At 48.5% G+C, this 25,285-nt stretch overlaps 1 protein-coding gene across 1 annotated transcript in view; it reads left to right on the forward strand.

The window, feature by feature from the left end:
• The first annotated feature begins 8,638 nt into the window (after positions 1–8,638).
• Positions 8,639–25,285, forward strand: part of erich3 (glutamate-rich 3) — a 57,609-nt gene continuing 40,962 nt past the window's right edge. The window contains exons 1-6 of the mRNA XM_067990847.1: positions 8,639–8,643; positions 13,313–13,406; positions 16,616–16,741; positions 19,398–19,469; positions 21,740–21,868; positions 24,252–24,428. Of these exons, the coding sequence (XP_067846948.1) occupies positions 8,639–8,643; positions 13,313–13,406; positions 16,616–16,741; positions 19,398–19,469; positions 21,740–21,868; positions 24,252–24,428 (603 nt within the window). The remainder of the gene's footprint in view (positions 8,644–13,312; positions 13,407–16,615; positions 16,742–19,397; positions 19,470–21,739; positions 21,869–24,251; positions 24,429–25,285) is intronic.

Raw genomic sequence — 25,285 nt, forward strand, 5'->3', positions numbered from 1 at the left:
GGAGAGAGAGAGAGAGAGAGAGTGATGGATGGAGGGAGAGAGAGAGAGAGAGAGAGAGAGAGTGATGGATGGAGGGAGAGAGAGAGAGAGAGGGAGGGATGGAGGGAGAGAGAGAGAGAGAGAGAGAGAGAGTGATGGATGGAGGGAGAGAGAGAGAGAGTGATGGATGGAGGGAGAGAGAGTGATGGATGGAGGGAGAGAGAGAGGGATGGATGGAGGGAGAGAGAGAGAGTGATGGATGGAGGGAGAGAGAGTGATGGATGGAGGGAGAGAGAGAGGGATGGATGGAGGGAGAGAGAGAGAGAGGGATGGAGGGAGAGAGAGAGAGAGAGAGGGATGGAGGGAGAGAGAGAGAGAGGGATGGAGGGAGAGGAGAGAGAGAGAGGGAGGGATGGAGGGAGAGAGAGAGAGAGAGGGATGGAGGGAGAGAGAGAGAGAGGGATGGAGGGAGGGAGAGAGAGAGGGATGGAGGAGAGAGAGAGGGATGGAGGGAGAGAGAGAGGGATGGAGGGAGAGAGAGAGGGATGAGGAGAGAGAGAGGGATGGAGGGAGAGAGAGCGAGAGAGTGATGGATGGAGGGAGAGAGAGAGAGAGAGAGAGAGTGATGGATGGAGGGAGAGAGAGTGATGGATGGAGGGAGAGAGAGTGATGGATGGAGGGAGAGAGAGAGTGATGGATGGAGGGAGAGAGAGAGAGTGATGGATGGAGGGAGAGGAGAGAGAGTGATGGATGGAGGGAGAGAGAGAGAGTGATGGATCGGAGGGAGAGAGAGAGAGTGATGGATGGAGGGAGAGAGAGAGAGTGATGGAGGGAGGGAGAGAGCGAGAGTGATGGAGGGAGAGAGTGATGGATGGAGGGAGGGAGAGAGAGAGAGTGATGGAGGGAGAGAGAGAGAGTGATGGAGGGAGAGAGAGAGAGAGAGAGAGTGATGGATGGAGGGAGGGAGAGAGAGAGAGAGATAGTGATGGATGGAGGGAGGGAGAGAGAGAGAGAGAGATAGTGATGGATGGATGGAGAGAGAGATAGTGATGGATGGATGGAGAGAGAGAGATAGTGATGGATGGATGGAGAGAGAGAGATAGTGATGGATGGATGGATGGATGGAGAGAGAGAGAGTGATGGATGGATGGAGAGAGAGAGAGAGATGGATGGATGGAGGGAGGGAGAGAGTGATGGAGGGAGGGAGAGAAGCATGGAGAGGGAGGGGGGAAGCATGGAGAGATGGAGAAAGTAACAGAAAGAAATCGGGAGAGAAAGGGAAAGTAGCAGAGAAAAGTCATCTATAATTAAGGACAGTGTGACTGAGCACTTCGAGAAATTTGAGCTGATTGGAGAGAGTCAACATGGATTTGTAAAGGGTAGGTCATGTCTAATGGAACTCATAGAATTTTTTGAGGAAGTAACTAAAGTAGTAGACAGGGGAATGTCAATGGATGTAGTTTATGTGGACTTCCAGAAGGCATTCGATAAGGTTCCACATAAGAGACTGAAGGTTAAAATTAAAGCACATGGAACTGAAGGCAAATTATTGACCTGGTTAGGAGATTGGTCAGGCGGTAGACAGAGATCAGGGAGAATGGGTATGTACTCGAATTGGAAGGAAGTGACCAGTGGTGTCCCACAAGGATCTGTGCTGGGGCCTCAACTATTCACTATATTTATTGATGACTTGGATAACACAACAGAGAGTCATATATCCAAGTTTGTCGATAACACAAAGATTGGTGGCACAGTAAGTAATGTAGACGGGAGCATAAAATTACAGAGAGACATTGATAGATTAAGTGAGTGGGCAAAACTGTGGCACCCATTTTGGACCAATAAAGGATAGATCAGAGTATCTATTAAATGGTGAAAAGCTCGGAATGGTGGAGGTCCAAAGAGATTTAGGGGTCCACGTACACAGATCACCAAAATATAACAGTCAGGTACAAACAATAATCAAAAAGGCTAATGGAATGTTAGCTTTTATAACCAGAAGGTTAGATTATAAAGGGGAGGAAGTTTTGCTACAGCTATACAAAGCCCTGGTTAGACCACACCTGGAGCACTGTGTACAGTTCTTGGCACCATACCTGAGAAAGGATGTATTGATCCTTGGAAGGAGTGCAGTCCAGATTCTCTAGAATGTTACCAGGGCTCCAAGGGTTAGATTGTGAGGAGAGATTACATAAACTAGACTTTTAGAAGGTTCACTCGGTTAATCCCGGGGATGAGGGGGCGGACATATGAGGAGAGGTTGAGTAGATTGGGACTCTACTCATTGGAGTTCAGAAGAATGAGAGGCGATCTTATTGAAACATATAAGATTGTGAAGGGGCTTGATCGGGTGGATGCGGTAAGGATGTTCCCAAGGATGGGTGAAACTAGAACTAGGGGGCATAATCTTAGAATAAGGGGCTGCTCTTTCAAAACTGAGATGAGGAGAAACTTCTTCACTCAGAGGGTGGTAGGTCTGTGGAATTTGCTGCCCCAGGAAGCTGTGGAAGCTACATCATTAAATAAATTTAAAACAGAAATAGACAGTTTTCTAGAAGTAAAGGGAATTAGGGGTTACGGGGAGCGGGCAGGAAATTGGACATGAATTTAGATTTGAGGTTAGGATCAGATCAGCCATGATCTTATTGAATGGCGGAGCAGGCTCGAGGGGCCGATTGGCCTACTCCTGCTCCTATTTCTTATGTTCTTATTCCCTGGAATATAGAAGGTTAAGGGGGTGATTTGATTGAGGTTTTTAGGATTTTGAAAGGAATTGATAGGGTCGATAGAGAGAAACTATTTCCTCTGGTGGGAGAGTCCAGAACAAGGGGGCATAACCTTAAAATTAGAGCTCGGCCGTTCAAGGGTGATGTCAGGAAGCATTTCTTCACACAAAGGGGAGTGGAAATCTGGAACTCTCTCCCCCAAAAGGCTGTTGAGGCTGGGGGTCAATTGAAAACTTCAAAACTGAGATTTATAGATTTTTGTTAGGCGAGGGTATTAAAGGGCACAGAACCAAGGCGGGTAGATGGAGTTAAGATACAGATCAGCCATGATCTAATTGAATGGCGGAACAGGCTCGAGGGGCAGAATGGCCTCCTCCTATTCCTAAATTGCTAATATAGATTCTGTGAGTTTGAGGAGATATAATCACTCATGTGTCATAACCCTTGTAGTTTACTTGCTAGACTCACAAAAAAATCAGGAAAGATATAGATGGGAATGATTTTGAAACAAATAATTTACAACCTGATTTTGAGCCTATAATTACTGCTTTGATACAAGAAGCGAAATGATACTGTAAAGTTATACTCTTAAATAATTGGTCTGTTCTCCTGGCAACGAGATAATGTACCGGGGAGCCGATTGGTTATTAATTCCAGCTGACTCATCAAATGTATGTGTGTCACTTGGCTGCTTTCAGTAGCTGGGCGACTCTCTCGTCTTATCTCTCTGTCCTGAGTCCGCAGTGCTGTTTGTTCAAGGCACTGCTGTTTGTACCTCTTGCAAATGCCTTTGTGAAGTGCCAGGCAGCACGGGCGCAGGCTGTCTGCTACCTTCGTGTTGCCTTTAGGTCACAGCAGTTGCACTGGGATCATTAAATTACATAAAATTATACAGCACAGAAACAGGCCATTCGGCCCAACTGGCCCATGCCGGTGTTCATGCTCCACACGAGCCTCCTCCCTCCCTACTTCATCTCACCCTATCAGCATATCCTTCTATTCCTTTCTCCCTCATGTGTTTATCCAGCTTCCCCTTAAATGCATCTATGCTGTTCACCTCAACTACTCCTTGTGGGAGCGAGTTCCACTTTCTAACCACTCTCTGGGTAAAGAAGTTTCTCCTGTATTTCTTATAGGATTTATTAGTGACTATCATATTTATGGTCCCTAGTTTTGGATTCCCCCACAAGTGGAAACATCCCCCCTATCGAACCCTTTCGTCACCCCTCAGCCTCCTCTTTTCCAGAGAAAAGAGCCCCAGCCTGCTCAGCCTTTCCTGATTGGTATAACCTCTCAGTTCTGGTATCATCCTTGTAAATCTTTATTACGCCTTCTCCAGTGCCTCTATATCCTTTTTATGATATGGAGACCAGGACTGTTCACAATACATCATGTCTGAGTTTCAGAACCTGCAACCTCCTTTCACAAAGTCCATCCTCAGTGACGAGATGTCAAATAACGGTTATCGCAGTTAAAGAAAGAACTTGCATTTCTACAGCGGCTTTCACAACCTCAGGACGTCCCAAAGTGCTTCACGGCCAATGAAGAACTTTTTTTTGAAGTGTCGTCACTGTTGTAATGTAGGAATCGCGGCAGCTAATTTGCACGCAGCAAGATCGTCTGGCCCAGAAGGGATTTTCGGGCTGATTTATTTCAGTGTTGCTGCAGAGTTAAATCGGGCCGCCAACAGCGATGTGATAATGACTGGATACTCTTTTTATTGATGTCGGTTGAGGGCTAAATATTGGCCCAGGACACCGGGATGAACTCTCCTGCTCTTCTTCGAATTGTGCTGTGGGATCTTTTCCTTGCACCTGAGAGGGCAGACAGGGCCTCGGTTTAATGTCTCATCCAAAAGACGGCATCTCCGACAGTGCAGCACTCCCTTAGTGCTGCAGTTGCTGAAAAGCAGTGTCGCAGTCCTGGATATCTTCCTCCCCCACCCCCCCCCCCCCAACCCCACCCAATCCACCCTTGCACATACTGTCAGGATTCTGGGGACCCCCTGTAAATTCAGAAAACTGGGACCTCCTATTAGTATTAGTACACTCCCGAGGGCCCTCTGTAAATATCGACACTCTCCCGAGGGCCCTCTGTAAATATCGACACTCTCCCGAGGACCCTCTGTAAATATCGACACTCTCCCGAGGGCCCTCTGTAAATATCGACACTCTCCCGAGGGCCCTCTGTGAATATCGACACTCTCCCGAGGGCCCTCTGTAAATATCGACACTCTCCCGAGGGCCCTCTGTAAATATCGACACTCTCCCGAGGACCCTCTGTGAATATCGACACTCTCCCGAGGGCCCTCTGTAAATATCGACACTCTCCCGAGGGCCCTCTGTAAATATCGACACTCTCCCGAGGACCCTCTGTAAATATCGACACTCTCCCGAGGGCCCTCTGTGAATATCGACACTCTCCCGAGGGCCCTCTGTAAATATCGACACTCTCCCGAGGACCCTCTGTGAATATCGACACTCTCCCGAGGGCCCTCTGTAAATATCGACACTCTCCCGAGGGCCCTCTGTAAATATCGACACTCTCCCGAGGACCCTCTGTAAATATCGACACTCTCCCGAGGACCCTCTGTAAATATCGACACTCTCCCGAGGGCCCTCTGTAAATATCGACACTCTCCCGAGGACCCTCTGTAAATATCTACACTCTCCCGAGGACCCTCTGTAAATATCGACACTCTCCCGAGGGCCCTCTGTAAATATCGACACTCTCCCGAGGACCCTCTGTAAATATCGACACTCTCCCGAGGACCCTCTGTAAATATCGACACTCTCCCGAGGACCCTCTGTAAATATCGACACTCTCCCGAGGACCCTCTGTAAATATCGACACTCTCCCGAGGACCCTCTGTAAATATCGACGCTCTCCCGAGGACCCTCTGTAAATATCCACTCTCTCCCGAGGACCCTCTGTAAATATCCACACTCTCCCGAGGACCCTCTGTAAATATCGACACTCTCCCGAGGGCCCTCTGTAAATATCGACACTCTCCCGAGGACCCTCTCTAAATATCGACACTCTCCCGAGGACCCTCTGTGAATATCGACACTCTCCCGAGGACCCTCTGTAAATATCGACACTCTCCCGAGGACCCTCTGTAAATATCGACACTCTCCCGAGGGCCCTCTGTGAATATCGACACTCTCCCGAGGGCCCTCTGTAAATATCGACACTCTCCCGAGGGCCCTCTGTAAATATCGACACTCTCCCGAGGACCCTCTGTAAATATCGACACTTTCCCGAAGACCCTCTGTAAATATCGACGCTCTCCCGAGGACCCTCTGTAAATATCGACGCTCTCCCGAGGACCCTCTGTAAATATCGACGCTCTCCCGAGGACCCTCTGTAAATATCGACACTCTCCCGAGGGCCCTCTGTGAATATCGACACTCTCCCGAGGACCCTCTGTAAATATCGACACTCTCCCGAGGACCCTCTGTAAATATCGACACTCTCCCGAGGACCCTCTGTAAATATCGACACTCTCCCGAGGGCCCTCTGTAAATATCGACACTCTCCCGAGGGCCCTCTGTGAATATCGACACTCTCCCGAGGACCCTCTGTGAATATCGACACTCTCCCGAGGACCCTCTGTAAATATCGACACTCTCCCGAGGGCCCTCTGTGAATATCGACACTCTCCCGAGGGCCCTCTGTGAATATCGACACTCTCCCGAGGGCCCTCTGTAAATATCGACACTCTCCCGAGGGCCCTCTGTAAATATCGACACTCTCCCGAGGACCCTCTGTAAATATCGACACTCTCCCGAGGGCCCTCTGTAAATATCGACACTCTCCCGAGGACCCTCTGTAAATATCGACACTCTCCCGAGGACCCTCTGTAAATATCGACACTCTCCCGAGGACCCTCTGTAAATATCGACACTCTCCCGAGGACCCTCTGTAAATATCGACACTCTCCCGAGGACCCTCCGTAAATATCGACACTCTCCCGAGGACCCTCCGTAAATATCGACACTCTCCCGAGGACCCTCCGTAAATATCGACACTCTCCCGAGGACCCTCTGTAAATATCGACACTCTCCCGAGGACCCTCTGTAAATATCGACACTCTCCCGAGGGCCCTCTGTAAATATCGACACTCTCCCGAGGACCCTCTGTAAATATCGACACTCTCCCGAGGACCGTCTGTAAATATCGACACTCTCCCGAGGACCCTCTGTAAATATCGACACTCTCCCGAGGACCCTCTGTAAATATCGACACTCTCCCGAGGACCCTCTGTAAATATCGACACTCTCCCGAGGGCCCTCTGTGAATATCGACACTCTCCCGAGGACCCTCTGTGAATATCGACACTCTCCCGAGGACCCTCTGTAAATATCGACACTCTCCCGAGGACCCTCTGTAAATATCGACACTCTCCCGAGGACCCTCTGTAAATATCGACACTCTCCCGAGGGCCCTCTGTAAATATCGACGCTCTCCCGAGGACCCTCTGTAAATATCGACACTCTCCCGAGGACCCTCTGTAAATATCGACACTCTCCCGAGGGCCCTCTGTAAATATCGACACTCTCCCGAGGGCCCTCTGTAAATATCGACACTCTCCCGAGGGCCCTCTGTAAATATCGACACTCTCCCGAGGGCCCTCTGTAAATATCGACACTCTCCCGAGGGAGTCTCTTTCAAGACTCAGATGGATTTATATCAGCAATGAGTATCAAGGAATACGGATCAAAGGCCGATAAATGGAGTTGAGGTCCAGATCAGCCATGATCTAATTGAATGGGGAACAGGCTCGAGGGGCTGAATGGCCTCCTCCTGTTGCTATGAATACAGAAAGTGCACGTTTAACCATAATCAAATATTTCCCATTGTGGGGAATAAGCAAATCAATGTACAGTAGTCTTGGTTACATTGTTATCATGACAAATACTTGTTGGATAATCTTTGTACCCAACATGAAACAGTTGCTGTTCCCCTTACACATTCTTGTTCAATCAGATAGAATGGAGGCATCTTCCAAAATCTCAGGCTTGATGGAGACTGTCGCACTTTGAGATATTTGCTCGTCTGTGTTAGAAGGGATTTTCGGGCTGATTCATATTTCGATGTTGCGACAGAGTTAAATTTGGGCCACAAAGGGTTAACTCCCAGCCCCCCACAAGCTATCTGTTGATCAAGTCTACTAGTTTCTAAAAAGAAAGACTTGCATTTATATAAGAACATGAGAAATAGGAGCAGGAGTAGGCCATTCGACCCCTGGAGCCTGCTCCGCCATTCAATAAGATCATGGCTGATCTTCTACCTCAACTCCACGTTCCCGCCCAATCCCCATATTCCTTGATTCCCTTAGTGTCCAAAAATCTATCGATCTCAGTCTTGAATATATTCAACAACTGAGTATCCACAGCCCTCTGGGGTAGAGAATTCCAAAGATTCACAACCCTCTGAGTGAAGAAAGTTTTCCTCATCTTGGTCCTAAATGTCCGACCCCTTATCCTGAGACTATGACCCCTAGTTCCAGACTCTCCAGCCAGGGGAAACAACCTCTCAGCATCTACCCTGTCAAGCCCCCTCAGAATTTTATATGTTTCAATGAGATCACCTCTCATTCTTCTAAACTCCAGAGGATATGGGCCCGTTCTACTCAATCTCTCCTCATAGGACAATCCTCTCATCCCAGGAAACAATTGGCTGCTGCGTTTCCTACATTATAACAGTGACCACACTTCAAAAAGTACTTCGTTGGCTGTAAAGCGCTTTGGGACGTCCTGAGGTGGTGAAAGGCGCTATATAAATGCAAATCTTTTATTTTTCTTACACATACGACCTCGTGAGCTGCCCAGCGGAAAATCCACCGTGTACGTTCTGCTGTGCAAAAGGGAGCTGTGTTCTTGAGAGCCAGATGTTACCTGTCTAAATAAGGAACTGGTACAGCCTAGACTATGAAGTACCTGTGACAGCAGGGGTACAGTAAACCTGACACTACTGTCGGTATACGGGGTGTTAAATGCAAAGCTGGTAACATGCACAAGTTCCTACAGGTTTGAAGTGTTAAGTCCTTAAGGGTATGAGGTTCCACTGGGTAATGTTGGCCAGTCAGGTAGCTAATTGAAATAAACAAAGCAGTAAATAAAATCCTGAACCAAATTATTATCCTTCTGTTATTTTTTTTTTCTTTAGAATTGTAGCTCAGTTGGTGTCATTCTTGCCTCTGGATCAGAACATAGGAACAGCAGGAGGCCATTCAGCCCCTCGAACCCGTTCCGCCATTCACTTAGATCATGGCTGATGTGTATCTTAACTCCATCTACCCACCTCGATTCCGTAACCCTTGATCCCCTTACCCAACAAAAATCTATCAATCTCAGTTTTGAAATTTTCAGTTGACCCCCAGCAGCTTTTTGGGGGAGAGAGTTCCAGATTTCCACTCCCCTTTGTGGGAAGAAATGCTTCCTGACATCACCCCTGAACGGCCGAGCTCTAATTTTAAGGTTATACCCCCTCGTTCTGGAGGTTTTAAATGCAGTACTGAGTCTTTCCAAAGTACCTCGTTGGCTGTGAGAAGCTTTGGGTTGTCCAGAGGCTGGAAAGGACACTATCTAATTGCAAGTCTTTCTTTTTTTTCCCCTTTTATTATTTTCACCTGCTCAATTACATCGCTCCTTAGCCTCACCTGTAGGGGAATATAATCCGTGTCCACCCATTGGTTTTCTGTTCCGGACACAAAGGGTCAAAGGCTGAAAGACAAAGTTCACCCAAAATGGCCTTGCCATCTAAAATCGCATCTGGTCATAAAATTAACAACAACAACTACTTGCATTTACATTCATAGAGTTAGAGTCATAGAGTTATACAGCACGGATAGAGGCCCTTCGGCCCATCGTGTCCGCGCCGGCCATCAGCCCTGTCTACTCTAATCCCATATTCCAGCATTTGGTCCGTAGCCTTGTATGCTATGGCATTTCAAGTGCTCATCCAAATGCTTCTTGAATGTTGTGAGGGTTCCTGCCTCCACAACCCTTTCAGGCAGTGAGTTCCAGACTCCAACCACCCTATGGTGGTTGGAGTCTGGAACGTTTTGCTATGCTCCTTTTTAACATTGCAAAACGTCCCAAGGCGCTTCACAGGAGCGATTATCAAACAAAATTTGAGCCTCATAAGGAGATATTAGGATAAAGCTTGATCAAAGAGGTAGGTTTTAAGGAGCGTCTTAGAGGAGGGAGAGGTAGAGGGGTTTACGGAGGGAATTCCAGAGCCCAGGCAGCTGAAGGCACGGCCGCCAATGGTGGGGCGAAGGCAATCGGGGATGCGCAAGAGGCCAGAATTGGAGGAGCGCAGAGATCTCGGAGGGTTGTAGGACTGGAGGAGGTCACAGAGGTCGGGAGGGGCGAGGCCATGGAGGGATTTGAACACTGGTGAGAATTTAAAATCGAGGAATTGCCGGACTGAGAGCCAATGTAGGTCAGTGAGCACAGGGGGGGGGGGTGATGGGTGAACGAGATTTGGTGCGAGTTAGGATACGGGCAGCAGAGTTTTGGATGAGCTCAAGTTTACGGAGAACCGTACAGCACAGAAGGAGGCCATTTGGCCCATCGTGCCTGTGCCAGCTCTCTGAAAGAGCTATCAATCTTGCAGTTATTCAGAGCACTCTGTGATCTATAAATGGGCAGTGTTTGCTAACTCTCCCAGGAAGTGGGTGGTATTGTCTAGGTATCTTAAGCTGTCAGTAATTCAGGACAGGTTAGACATGTAGCAACTTGTACACAGTGCATTGTTCAAAGATAATAAATCACCAACAGACAGTGTTGCCAATGCCCTTGTGTTGTGCAGCATTGTACATATTATGCAACACTCTACTTGTTCTCTTGTTCTGTCTAAGCTCCAAATATGATACCCTACACCTTGGATTAGTGGTAGCTCTCTCGCCTCTGAGTCAGAAGGCTGTGGGTTCAAGTCCCACTCCAGAGACTTGAGCCCATAATCCAGGCTGACACTCCCAGTGCGGCACTGAGGGAGCGCCGTGCCGTCGGAGGGGCGGCACTGAGGGAGCGCCGTGCCGTCGGAGGGGCGGCACTGAGGGAGCGCCGTGCCGTCGGAGGGGCGGCACTGAGGGAGCGCCGCGCCGTCGGAGGGGCGGCACTGAGGGAGCGCCGCGCCGTCGGAGGGGCGGCACTGAGGGAGCGCCGCGCCGTCGGAGGGGCGGCACTGAGGGAGCGCCGCGCCGTCGGAGGGGCGGCACTGAGGGAGCGCCGCGCCGTCGGAGGGGCGGCACTGAGGGAGCGCCGCGCCGTCGGAGGGGCGGCACGGAGGGAGCGCCGCGCCGTCGGAGGGGCGGCACTGAGGGAGCGTCAGAGGGGCGGTACTGAGGGAGCGCTGCGCTGTCAGAGGTGCCATCTTTCAGTAGAGACGTTAAACTAAGGTCCTGGCTGCCCTCTCAGGTGGACGTTAAAGATCCCATGGCCCTATTTCGAAGAAGAGCAGGGGAATTCTCCTCGATGTCCTGGGCCAACATTTATCCGTCAACCAACATCACTAAAAAACCGATTATCTGGCCATTATCAGATTGCTGTTTGTGGGACCTTGCTGTGAGCAAATTGGCTGCCGCGTTTCCTACATTATAACAGTGACTACGTTTCGAAAGTACTTCATTGCCTGTAAAGCTCTTTGGGACGTCCTGAGTTTGTGAAGCTCTCTATATAAATGCAAGTCTTTCTTTACCAGCATTGACTGCATTTATTAAAACACAGATTGTGTTTAAATCCCTCCATGGCCTCGCCCCTCCCAATCTCTGTAACCTCCTCCGGCCCTACAAACATAGAAACGTAGAAAATAGGAGCAGGAGTAGGCCGTTCGGCCCTTCGAGCCTGCTCCGCCATTCAGTATGATCGTGGCTGATCCTCTATCTCAATACCATATTCCCGCTCTCTCCCCGTACCCCTTGATGCCTTTTGTGTCTAGAAATCTATCTATCTCCTTAAGTATATTCGGTGACTTGGCCTCCACAGCCTTCTGCGGTAAAGAATTCCACAGGTTCACCACCCTCTGAGTGAAGAAATTTCTCTCATCTCAGTCCTAAATGTTCTACCCCGTATCCTGAGACTGTGACCCCACGTTCTGGACCCCCCAGCCAGGGGAAACATCCTCCCTGCATCCACTCTGTCTAGCCCTGTCAGAATTTTATATGTTTCAATGAGATCCCCTCTCATTCTTCTAAACTCGAGTGAATACAATTGTAAACAATTTTACAACACCAAGTTATAGTCCAACAATTTTTATTTGAAATCTACAAGCTTTCGGAGGCTTCCTCCTTCCTCATTTACCTGAGGAAGGAGGAAGCCTCCGAAAGCTTGTAGATTTCAAATAAAAATTGTTGGACTATAACTTGGTGTTGTAAAATTGTTTACAATTGTCAACCCCAGTCCATCACCGGCATCTCCACATCGAGTGAATACAGTCCGAGTCGACCCAATCTCTCCTCATACGACAGTCCTGCCATCCCAGGAGTCAGTCTGGTGAACCTTCGCTGCACTCCCTCTATGGCAAGTATATCCTTTCTTAGGTAAGGAGACCAAAACTGCACACAATACTCCAGATGTGGTCTCACCAAGGCCCTGTATAACTGCAGTAAGACATTCTTGCTCCTGTACTCAAATCCTCTTGCAATGAAGGCCAACATACCATTCGCCTTCCTAACTGCTTGCTGCACCTGCGTGTTTGCTTTCAGTGACTGGTGTAAAAGGAAACCCAAGTCCCTTTGTACATCAACATTTCCCAATCTATCACCATTTAAATAATACTTTGCCTTTCTGTTTTTCCTTCCGAAGTGGATAACTTCACATTTATCCACATTATACTGCATCTGCTATGTATTTGCCCACTCACTCAACTTGTCTAAATCGCCTTGAAGCCTCTTTGTGTCCTCCTCACAACTCACTCCGAGATCTCTGCGTTCCTTCAATTCTGGCCTCGTGTGCGTCCCCGATTTTAATCGCTCCACCATTGGCGGCCGTGCCTTCAGCTTCCTAGGACCTGGGTTCTGCAATTCCCTCCCTAAGCCCCTCCGCCTCTACCCCTCTCTGCTCCTTTAAATCCCACACCTTTTCCCAAGCTTTTGGTCGCCCCTCCTGATGTCTCCACCTTTGCCTCGGCCTCTGTGAAGCGTTTTTTTTTCTACGTTAAAGGCGCAATGGAAAGTTGTTGTTGATTATTTTTGGAACGTTTGGGTAAATCAGATTTATTTGTTAACGGGACTCGGTGCGAGTTGGGATACGGCCAGCAGAGTTTTGGATGAGCTGAAGTTTATAGAGGGTGGAAGATGGGAGGCCGGGCGGGAGATCACTGGAATCGTCAAGTCTATAATTATAATAATGTAGCATCAAAATTATTGTTGGGTGATATTCGTGGATGGGCACTTAATATGTTCATTCCACTTCCCCCCCCCGTCTACTGTTTCAACTCGGGCGTGAGCCTGTTTAAAATAAACGGATTAACACCTCTGTCGTGTAGCGGAACATAGGACTGTCGTACGAACCAGTTAGACAAGTCGTCTGCTGTACTCCAAGCGGCCGGCTCGCTGGTTTCGAAGGACTGACGCCGTAATACGTTCTGTCTTGCAGACCGCTCGCCACCTACAACAGCCTGACAGACAAGCACTTGACGGGATATTTCAACAACACCCGGATACGGAGACATCTTCAGCGAGCGGGATTGGTAAGTGCGAAATACCATCGCAGTCTGTCGATTCATCCTCACTGCTCTACGTTTGGTTGAGATTATCACCGACGATGGGAGCGTAGGAACTGAGAAGACCCAGGTCCACCTAGCCTGCCTTCTACCATCCTGGTAGTCGCTATTTCAATGATAATGGAGTTATTGACTAATCACAGCAATCAATCTCTATCAATGAGTCTCCAACAGACCCAGACATGAGGTGAGGAAAACCCCCAGTGGGGGAGAGCTTTGGGAACCATGGGTCCAAAGTCTCCTGATCCCCCTCCCTCTTAGCCTGTTACTACTTGGTTCCTCAGATTTGAGAATATTTGAGCTATTTCTAATCTGGAATGGCTTAGATTCCCTAAAATGGTCTCAGGGACGAGAGGTTTTCAGATGAAGGGTTTAATTTCCCCTGTGAGCACCTGTTTATTAGGTACGCCGATGAATGTTTTTGTGTTAAATTATTCTCTGCGCTATTTTAACTCGGTCAGTAATCAGGTGGTTAAAGCTAACGCATTAACCAGTGCGGTTAAAAAAAACAGTGCACAGAGGAGATTAAAGTAGCTCGCAATTCTGTCTTTACTCCTTTGACGAGTTTGCGGCTGGTAGGGTTTGTAATTCTTTTCTCTTGCTTCAATAATACGTTCCTCACATCCATCACACCCGTTCCTGTCACAGATTTCAAAATCTTGGTTGATCATTTGCATTGCTTTGGTTTTTTTAATATAGATCCTATGTAGAATCATAGAATGGTTACAGCATGGAAGGAGGCCATTCGGCCCATCGAGTCCGTGCCAGCTCTATGCAAAAGCAATCCAGCATGTCCCACTCCCCTGCCCTATCCCTGTAGCCCTGCAAATTTTTTCTTTTCAAGTACTTAAGTTCCTGAATGGGATATTTCAACAATACTCGGATGCGAAGACATCTTTAGCTCCAGTTCCCTTTTGAAGGCCATGATTGAATCTGCCTCCACCACCCCCTCGGGCAGTGCATTCCAGATCATAACCACTCGCTGTGTAAAAAAGTTTTTCCTCATGTCACCTTTGGTTCTTTTGCCAATCGCCTTGAATCTATATCCTCTGGTTCTTGACCCTTCCACCAATGGGAACAGTTTCTCTCTATCCATTGTCTAGACCCTTCATGATTTTGAATACCTCTATCAAATCTCCTCGCAACCGTCTCTGTTCCAAGGAGAACAACCCCAGCTTCTCCAGTCTATCCACGCAACTAAAGTCCCTCATCCCTGGAATCATTCTAGTAAATCTCTCCTGCATCCTCTCTCTTTTCAAAAAATATACTTTATTCATAAAATTTGTAGCAAAAACATACAATACATTTGTCATATCACATTCCAATCGTACACAATACAGATTATACAATTTGCAGGTTAAATCAGTTTGAATCAATCTCCATCCAGTCCCTAATGAACTCACAGAGTCAAGGTCTCCCCTCACTCAGAATTACAATGGGCCACAATTCACTCTGAGTGGTGAATGCACAGCATCTGCTGTTGCTCATACCCACAGACTTTCCATGAGCCTTTGCGCTGGAAGTTCGAGATCCAGTCAGCGCGGCGCCCTCTCCAGGGCATCTGGGACCTGTGTGAACAGGGCAAACAACTGGGTATCTCCTCAACCAATCAGATTGAAGAACTGCGAAACGAACAGCACAGAGTCTGAACCAGGAAGTGTATAAGTTAGAATAGTGAATTCAATGTCGAATCAGGTACAGAAAGCGAACAATTAAAAGCTGAAGGAATGAGACTCCAGACTTGTAATAGTTGGTTTTCAGAGCCAGGGAGGTTGCTGGGCAGAAATTAACGCTTATCACGCCATTAAAAAGGGTGCTTAGACTGAAATGGACAAGCCCTAACTTGGCGAGTTTAGTTTGTATCTACCGCGTAATACAGCAACTTCACGCCATTCAGTCCATTTCAACGGTGAGGCAGACCACGCACGCGATGCCTTTTTCACAAACCTAACGGAGCGGCACATCTCGGACAGCAAGTTCCGGATTTCCGCGTTTAACCGCGCGCCTGAATTTTCTGTTCCGTTTGCACATAAATAACAGTGAGTGCTGTAAGCCTCCCCGTTACTTTGACCCTAAATTCTGGCCCATAGAATTTACAGCACAGAGACAGGCCATTCGGCCCAACTGGTCCATGCTGGTGTTTATGCTCCACATGAGCCTCCTCCCACCCTACTTCATCTCACCCTATCAGCATATCCTTCTATTCCTTTCTCCCTCATGTGTTTATCGAGCTTCCCCTTAAATGCATCTAAACTATTCACCTCAACTACTCCTTGTGGTTCCACATTCTCACCACTCTCTGGGTAAAGAAGTTTCTCCTGAATTCCTTATTGGGTTTATTAGTGACTCTCTAAAATTTATGACCCCTCGTTCTGGTCTCCCCCACAAGTGGAAACATCTTCTCTACGTCTACCCTATCAAACCCCTTGCATAATTTTGAAGACCTCTATCAGGTCATCCCTCAGTCTTCACTTTTCTAGAGAAAAGAGCCCCCAGCCTGTTCAGCCTTTCCTGATAGTTGTACCCTCTGTAGCACTAAATTAGCACGTGATTTGGTAATCTCCCTCAGGGGGGTGGTTGTGGGATGGCTGGAGTGGAACCATGGTGGTAGGGGACGGTCTCTGGGCAGAGCGAAGGGAACAATGTACGTGATGCTGAGGCTGGATGTTCGGAAAGGAAAGCCCTCCATTCTCCGAGCTTTAGCCTCCTTCACTTTGTTGAGCAAAAGATTGACCCAAGCTAGGGGGCCATAAATATAAGATAGTCACTCATAAATCCAATAGGGAATTCAGGAGAAACTTCTTTACCCAGAGAGTGGTGGGAATGTGGAACCACAAGGAGTAGTTGAGGTGAATAGAATAGATGCATTTAAGAGGAAGCTGGATAAACACATGAGGGAGAAAGGAATAGAAGGATATGCTGATAGGGTGAGATGAAGAGGGGTGGGAGGAGGCTCGTGTGGAGCATAAACACCAGCACGGACCTGTTGGGCCGAATGGCCTGTTTCTGTGCTGTAAATTCCACGTAAGTTGTAGTAGATTTAATATTATAGTTCCAGAACTCCACACAACTCTGGTCACGTAAATGGCTTCTAAAGCCATCGATTGGAATCAAGCTGCTCTACGTTTGATGTTGCCTGATGTTGATGTTTTTTTAATCAACGTTTCCCTGTCTAGGTCACAAGGAATGGAAGGATTGTGTCTGAGAAAGAATATCGCCTCAACATAGTCCGAAAAGATCATCAGAAGTATGTGCGGGAGTGCCTGGCACAAGCCATATTCCACAAGGTTCTCGATATGGAGGTACAATAGAATCACACTGCCAATGGAGACCTGGTACTGGTCAACCAGACTGGTGATAGTGTTGAGTATACCGTCCCATTCACCAATCTCGCTGTTTTACTATTTGTTCTTGAATGTGGGCAACGCTGGCCACCCCCAGTAGCCTCGAAAAGGCTGACGGTTGCTAGGCCTGTGCTCGCTGACCATTGGTTCCCAGTCCAGCAACACCTCGTTTTTTAAAAAATTCTCGTCCTTGTTTTCAAATACCTCCATGGCCTCGCCCCTCCCTATCTCTGCAACCTCCTCCAGCCCTACAACCCTCTGAAATCTCTGCGCTCCTCCAATTCTGGCCTCTTGCACATCCCCGATTTTAATCGTTCCACCATTGGCGGCCGTGCCTTCAGCTGTCTGGGCCCTAAGCTTTGGAATTCCCTCCCTAAACCTCTCCCCCTCTCCACCTCTCTCTCCTCCTTTAAGACACTCCTTAAAACCTACCTCTTTGACCAAGCTTTTGGTCACCTGTCCTATTATCTCCTTATGTGGCTCGGTGTCACGTTTTATTTGATAATCGCTCCTGTGAAGCGCCTTGGGATGTTTTACTATGTTAAAGGCGCTATATAAATGCAAGTTGTTGTTGTAATACTCGCTGTTTTACTATTTGTTCTTGAATGTGGGCAACGCTGGCCACCCCTAGTAGCCCCGAGAAGGCTGACGGTTGCTAGGCCAGTTCAGGGTGAGCCATGTCGGATGGGACTAAGGCCGCACCTAGGCCCTCCCTGGAACTTTCCAGCAGGCCTTGTACAGGAAGGAGCCTCCACCAAACCTCAAGTGAAGATCTGCGATGTAGGAGGGGGTGAGGGGGGGGGGCGGGGGGGGGGGTGACGGCATGGACTCCCAGGCCAGGAGTGCTCACAACCCTGGCCTGCCGATCATTGGAAGTGGGGGGGGGGGGGGGCCCCCAACAGGCCTGGCCCCTTGAAGTGTGTCGGGTTGCTGATTCTGGATGGAGGTTTCATCACATGACCTCCAACCGCCCCACCCCCACACTCCTGCCAGTGTCCATCCTCGTGGCGCACTGCCTTCCCATCGCCAATTGGAAAGGGAACAGACTCTTTGTTACCCAGTTGGATTAATCTTGACTGTTAGCCAAAACAGCCTTTATCTCCCCATCTCCAATGTAGAATCGTACACCACAGAAGGAGGCCATTCGGCCCATCGTGCCTGTGGCGGCTCTTTGAAAGAGCTATACGGTTAGTCCCACTCCCTCGCTCTTTCCCCGTAGCCCTACAAATTTCTCCTTTTCAAGTATTTATCCAATTCCCTTATTGAATCTGCTTCCACCGCCCTTTCAGGCAGCACATTCCAGATCAGAACAACTCGCTGTGTAAAAAAAAATTCTCCTCATCTCCCCCCTGGTTCTTTTGCCAATTATCTTAAATCTGTGTCCTCTGGTTACCGACCCTCCTGCCACTGGAAACAGTTTCTCCTTATTTACTCTATCAAAACCCTTCATGATTTTGAACACCTCGATTAAATCTCCACCTTACCTTGGATGCATGACTGTTATATTCAAATCAAACGACCTTCCCCCACCCCGACCCCGTGAACTTTGGTGTGGTCAGTACCAGGGGTCATGGGTCGGGTGCATCCCCGCACTTGAACTGGGATCCTGGGCCTGCGGGTTTTCGGGCTCTGTCTTCAAGAGGGATTATGCTGCAATTGAACTCAGGATGTCCTTAAAAGGTAATTGACCCTCAGGGCCTGTATACAGCGATTAGACCTGGTTGCCATAAAGGGGCATAGCTCCAGAATATTACATTGTGTGTTATATCAAAAGGGGAAAAAAAGATTTAAACACAATCTGTGTTAACTAATATCATGTACTTTCTGTGTTTTAATAAATGCAGTCAACCCTGGGAAAGAAAGACAGAAAGAACTTGAATTTCTATAGCGTCTTTCACAACATCTCAAAGTGCTTTACAGCCAATGAAGTATTTTTGAAGTGTAGTCACTGTTGGAATGTAGGAAACACAGCAGCCAATTTGCGCACAGCAAGATCCCACAAACAGCAGTGAGATAATGATCAGATAATCTGTTTTTTAGTGATGTTGGTTGAGGGATAAATATTGACCCCAGGACACCGGGGAGAACTCCCCTGCTCTTCCTCGAAATAGTGCCCATGGGATCGTCTACATCCAACTGAGAGGGTAACTCCCGCAGCGCTGGCCGTCCGACGGTGCGGCGCTCCCTCGGCGCTGACCATCCGACAGTGCGGCGCTCCCTCGGCGCGGACCCTCCGACGGTGCAGCGCTCCCTCGGCGCGGACCCTCCGACGGCACGGCGCTCCCTCGGCGCTGCACTGGGGAGTGTCAGTCCTAGATTTTGTGCTCGAGTCTCTGGAGTGGGACTTGAACCCACGACCTTCTGACTCAGAGGTGAGGGTGCTGCCCACTGAGCCACAGCTGACTCCTCCATATTGCCTGACGCGCGACGAGCTACGCCACGAGAGACCTGTCGGTTATTTGTAAGAATGCGGGGGAGGGGTGGTTTTAACGGGTTACTCCTGAAATATAAATGTAAGTTTTATACCAATTGTGAAATGTCTGAGAAAAGCAGCATCTGACTAAACTTTGTGCCAGCTCTCCTAACCGATTCCTTCTCCCCTCCTGTTCCCCAGCGTCACCACCAGCTCGAAATCAAAAAGAGGTTGGAGGACTTAGCCAGAAGGGAACGTATTCAGAGGATCAAGGTTCCTTTTATCGAATAATACTTTGTCTGCGACGCCTGGTAACTCTTTGTTTTGTGTCCATGGGGAGAATGCCAAGATTGGTTGGGATGGGGTAGGTCTCCTCGGCCTATTTGATCTCAACCCTACCGCCTCCCCTTTGCAGCCGCTCCCTCGCTCTTGAAATCGAGTCCTGGCCTTGACCTTCCATCCAGCTGTGGACTCCTCCCCTCACAGTGAAATACCCCTCCTGGGGTTTGCGCTTTAAGTTTTCTCCTTGCCACCTGACCCTGTGATTTCTGGTCCTACTGCCCCAGGGTACCTAGAATCATAGATTGATACAGCACAGAAGGAGGCCATTCAGCCCATCGAGTCCGTGCCGGCTCTGTGCAAGTGCAATCCAGCTAGTCCCACTCCCCCCGCCCTATCCCAGTAGCCCTGCAATTTTTTTCCTTTCAATTACTTATCCAGTTCCCTTTTGAAGACCATGATTGAATCTGCCTCCACCACCCCCTCGGGCAGTGCATTCCAGATCATAACCACTCGCTGTGTTAAAAAAATTTTTTTTCTCATGTCACCTTTGGTTCTTTTGCCAATCACCTTAAATCTATGCCCTCTGGTCCTTGACCCTTCTGCCAATGGGAACAGTTTCTCTCTATCTACTCTGTCTAGACCCTTCATGATTTTGAATACCTCTATCAAATCTCCTCGCAACCGTCTCTGTTCCAAGGAGAACAAGCCCAGCTTCTCCAGTCTATCCACGTAACTAAAGTCCCTCATCCTTGGAATCATTCTAGTAAATCTCTCTGCATCCTCTCTAAGGCCTTCACATCTTTCCTGAAGTGCGGTGCCCGGAACTGGACACAATACTCCAGTTGTGGCCGAACCAGAGTTTTATAAAGGTTCATCATGCCTTCCTTACTTTTGTACTCTATGCCTTGATTTATAAAGCCCAGGACCCCGTATGCTTTTTTATCCACTTTCTCAACCTGCCCTGCCATCTTCAACGATTTGTGCACATATACCCTCAGATCTCTCTGTTCCTGTACCCCTTTTAGAGTTGTGCCCTCTAGTCTTGTGCCTCTCCTCGTTCTTCCTACCGAAATGTATCACTTTGCATTTTTCTGTGTTAAATTTGATCTGCCACGTGTCCGCCCATTCCACCAGCCTGTCTATATCCTCTTGAAGCCTATCACTATCCTCCTCACTGTTTACTACACTTCCAAGTTTTGTGTCATCTGCAAATTTGGAAATTGTGCCCTGTACACCCAAGTCCAAGTCATTAATATATATCAAGAAAAGCAGTGGTCCTAGTACCGACCCCTGGGGAACACCACTGTACACCTCCCTCCAATCCGAAAAACAACCGTTCACCACTACTCTCTGTTTCCTGTCACTTAGCCAATTTTGTATCCATGTTGCTACTGCCCCCTTTATTCCATGGGCCAGAATCTTGATGATAAGCCCACTGTGCGGCACTTTATCAAACGCCTTTTGAAAGTCCATAGACACCACATCAACTGCATTGCCCTCATCTACCCTCTCTGTTACCTCATCAAAAAACTCTATCAGGTTAGCTAAACACGATTTGCCTTTAACAAATCCATGCTGGCTTTCCCTAATCAATCCACCCTCGTCCAAGTGACTGTTAATTCTGTCCCGGATTATCGTTTCTAAAAGTTTCCCCACCACTGAGGTTAAACTGACTGGCCTGTGATGCTGAGTTTATCCTTGCATCCTTTTTTGAACAAGGGTGTAACATTTGCAATTCTCCAGTCCTCTGGCACCACCCCCGTATCTCAGGATGTTTGGAAGATTGTGGCCAATACCTCTAATTTCCACCCTTACTTCCCTCAGCAACCTTGGATGCATCCCATCCAGACTGGGTGACTTATCTACTTTAAGTATAGCTAGCCTTTTTAATACCTCCTCTTTATCAATTTTTAGCCCATCCAGTATCTCACCTATATCTTTCTTTACTGAGACTCTGGCAGCATCTTCTTCCTTGGTAAAGACAGATGCAAAGTACTCATTTAGTACCTCAGCCATGCCCTCTGCCTCCATGCGGAGATCTCCTTTTTGTTCCCTAATCGGCCCCACCCTGTACGCCTGTAGAAGATCTTTGGATTCCCTTTTATGTTGGCCGCCAGTCTATTCTCATACTCTCTCTTTGCCCCTCTTATTTCCTTTTTCACCTCCCCTCTGAACTTTCGATGTTCAGCCTGCTCTTTCCCCATAACACTAATAATATATTAAATTATATTTCAATATAAATGCTGTTGTTGTCGTTGAAGGTTGAACGGGCTCGAAGATCGGATGACGACATTGTTCCTTTCCTCTCACCTCGCCCCCCAACTGGGCCTCGTATTGGCCACAGGAGTCTCTCCGGGCCAGATGTGGAACAGTCCGATTCCTCAACATCTGTAAGTATCCTGATCGGAACGGGAGTAGGCCATTCAGCCCCACGAGCCTGTTCCAGATGATGGCTGATCTGTATCCTAACTCCATCCACCCGCCTTGGCTCCATAATCCCTCAACACCCCCCGGCTAGCAAAAATCTATCGACCTCAGGTTTAAAATGATTAATTGAGCGAGCATTGACTGCTTTTTGTGGGAGAGTGTTCCACATTTCTACCACCCTCTGCGTTAAGAAGTGTTTCCTAACTTCTCTCCTGAATGGCAGTAAGGAAAGGGTTGTGACAGATTAACGGGACTCTTTTGATACCTCGGAGTATTGAATATTACAATGTCACCCGTATATCAGGCCTAAACAGGCGGGCTGCTCTCGGGCTGCCCATCTCAGGACATCCCCCAAGGTGGCAATGGCCGGAGCAGCAGAGTGACCCACCCCACCCCTCCCCCCCTGCAATACCCCAATACCCCACCCCGTTCCCACTGGGCTAAAACCGGCCCTAACTGAGTCTCAGACGGAAATTGAGTGCATTGGGCTTCAGTATCAGTTTGAGAGTTGCCCCCTCTCCGACCCCCCCTCTCACTCCGACCCAACCCCCCCCCCAAAAGTTTTCAAGTTCACTTAGTCAATGTGCGGGTTATGAGAAGCCAACCAGTGGCTTTATAGCTCTCGTCTGTAGGGTGAGGCCCACCTTCTGAGGTCCAGTTTGGCCCAATTGATCTTTTTCCTTATTTGACCTTAGACAGTGAGAGTTGGTAGACTCGTCATTGACGGGGGGGGGGGGGAGGGGGGGGCTATTAGAGTCTTGGATCCTAATTATATCATGGGAACATTCAGCCACTCAGCCCCTCAAACCTGTTCTGCCATTCCATTAGATCATGGGTTGATCTGTATCTTAACTCCATTTACCCGCCTTGGTTCCATATCGAATAATATCCTCGCCTAATAAAAATCTATCAATCTCAGTTTTGAAATCTCCAATTGACCCCCAGCCTCAACAGCTTTTTGGGGGGGAGAGAGTTCCAGATTTCCACTCCCCTTTTGTGCGAAGAAACGCTTCCTGACATCACCCCTGAACGGCCGAGCTCTAATTTTAAGATTATTCCCCCTTGTTCTGGACTCTCCCACCAGAGGAAATAGTTTCTCTCTATCGACCCTATCAAATCCTTTAAACATCTTAAATACCTCAATCAGATCACCCCTCAATCTTCTAAACTCAAAGGAAAACCTAGTCTATGTAACCTGTCCATATAATTTAACCCTTTTAGCCCCAGTATCATTCTGGTGAATCTGCGCTGCACCCCCTCCAGGGCCAATATATCCTTCCTGAGGTGCGGTGCCCAGAACTGAACCCAGTCTCCAGATGTGGTCTGACCAGAGCTCTGCACAGCTGGAACATCACTTCCTCCCCTTTGTATTCCATGGGACCCTGAGTTGTTGAAACAGAATGAGTTAGGCTTTAGGTTCCCAACTCTGGTTGGACGTATTCCTGGAGATTTCATCACATGACCTCCTGCCTCCACTTCCCCCGCCCCCACACTCCGCCATTGGATGCCTAACATGTCCATCCTCATGATGCCCCGCCTTCCCATGGCCAATCGGAAAGCGAACAGACTCTTCATTACCCGATTGGATGATTCTTGACTTCCCATCAACAATATTTTTATAACCAATGAACAAAAGTGTTCAAAGAAAATGAAAAAACACACCATTTTTTATAATTTTTCTCCTGGTTTTGCTCGCTGCAGTGACCAGGAGATTACCCTTCAATTCCTGGAGACTCGCAGGGACAAACCTGGAGGTTTGGGCAGTCCTTAATTGAGATTGTGAGACATTTTCAAGTTAATTTAGTTAATTGGGCGAGTTATTTAAACCATGTTACAAAGACCGATGGGTGAGGGTGAGGGTGAGGGAAGGGTGGGCGATGGGGTTGGGAAGGTGGTGGGGTAGAGGTGGTTGGAAGGGTGGTGGGGGTGGGGTAGAGAAGAGGGAGGAGGTGGAGTGGGGTAGAGGGAGGTGGGGGATGGGTTGGGAGGGTGGTGGGGTAGAGCGGGGTGGAGTGTGGAGGGAAGGGGTGGGGGGTGGTAGGGTAGAGGGTGGGGTAGGGAGGGTAGGTGAGGTGGGGAGGGATGGGTTGGGAGGGCGGTGAGGGTGGGGTAGAGAGGGGTGGATTGGGCGGATGGGGAGGGGGATGTGGGAGTGACGAGGGGGTTTGTGGTTGGGGTGATGGGGGATGGGGAGGGTGGGGTAGAGGGGGTGGGTTGGGCGGATGGGGAGGGGGGTGTGGGGGGCTGGGTTAGGTGGGTGGGTGGGTGGGTGGGGAGGGGGCTGTGCTCCCAGCTGTGTTTGTCAGCCCCCACTCATCGTTCTCTGCTTCCTCTCCCTGAACTCAGCCCTCGTCCCCACGTCCAAGCACCGCGCCCGGGAAGATGCAGCGGCCGGTGAGACTCCTCCCCCTTCAAAACAACGGAACCGCGACAGTGATCACAGCACGGTCCTCACCCCACCTCCGTCACAAGGAGCAACAGCTGGATCTGGCCGAGGAAATCGACCCTCAGTACCATCACGGGGTAATTACTCTGCTGCTTAATAATCGTTAAGAGGTGGCGGCCACTGATTACAATATGGCGTGGTAACGCTCAACAGAGCATAGAATTTACTCATCACCCTCATTCCTACCATTCATATTACTAAATTAAATAAGTGTGACAGCCAGTGGCCGCGCATTCCAGATCATAACAACTCGCTGCTTTAAAAAAAAAAGTCTTAAATCTGTGTCCTCTGGTCACCGACCCTCCTGCCAATGGAAACAGTTTCTCCTTATTTACTCTATCAAAACCCTTCATGATTTTGAACACCTCTATCAAATCTCCCATTAATCTTCTCTGCTCTAAGGAGAACAATCCCAGCTTCTCCAGTCTCTCCACATAACTGAAGTCCCTCATCCCTGGTACCATTCTGGTAAATCTCCTCTGCACCCTCTCTTAGCCCTTCACATCCTTCCTAAAGAGCGGTGCCCAGAATTGGACACAATACTCCAGCTGAGGCCCAACCAGTGTTTTATAAAGGTTTAGCATAACCTCTTTCCCTTTGTACTCTCTGCATCTATTTATCCAGTGTGCTTTTGTAACAGCCTTACCGATTTGTGCACATCCACCCCCAGGTCTCTCTGTTCCTGCGCCCCCATTAAAATTGTACCATTTAGTTTATTTTGCCTCTCCTCATTCTTCCTTCTGAAATGCATCACTTCACACTCCTCTGTGTTAAATTGCATCTGCCGTGTGTCCGCCCATTTCACCAGTCTGTCCATGTCCTCCTGAAGTCTGTTACTATCCTCCTCACTGTTTACTACATTTCCGGGTTTCGTGGAAATGAAAATGGAATTGTCAGATGATCTGAATGAAATAACTGAATTAAGAGGGGTTCA

Source organism: Heptranchias perlo, chromosome 9 (assembly GCF_035084215.1).
Source record: "Heptranchias perlo isolate sHepPer1 chromosome 9, sHepPer1.hap1, whole genome shotgun sequence".
Taxonomy (NCBI): Eukaryota; Metazoa; Chordata; class Chondrichthyes; order Hexanchiformes; family Hexanchidae; genus Heptranchias; species Heptranchias perlo.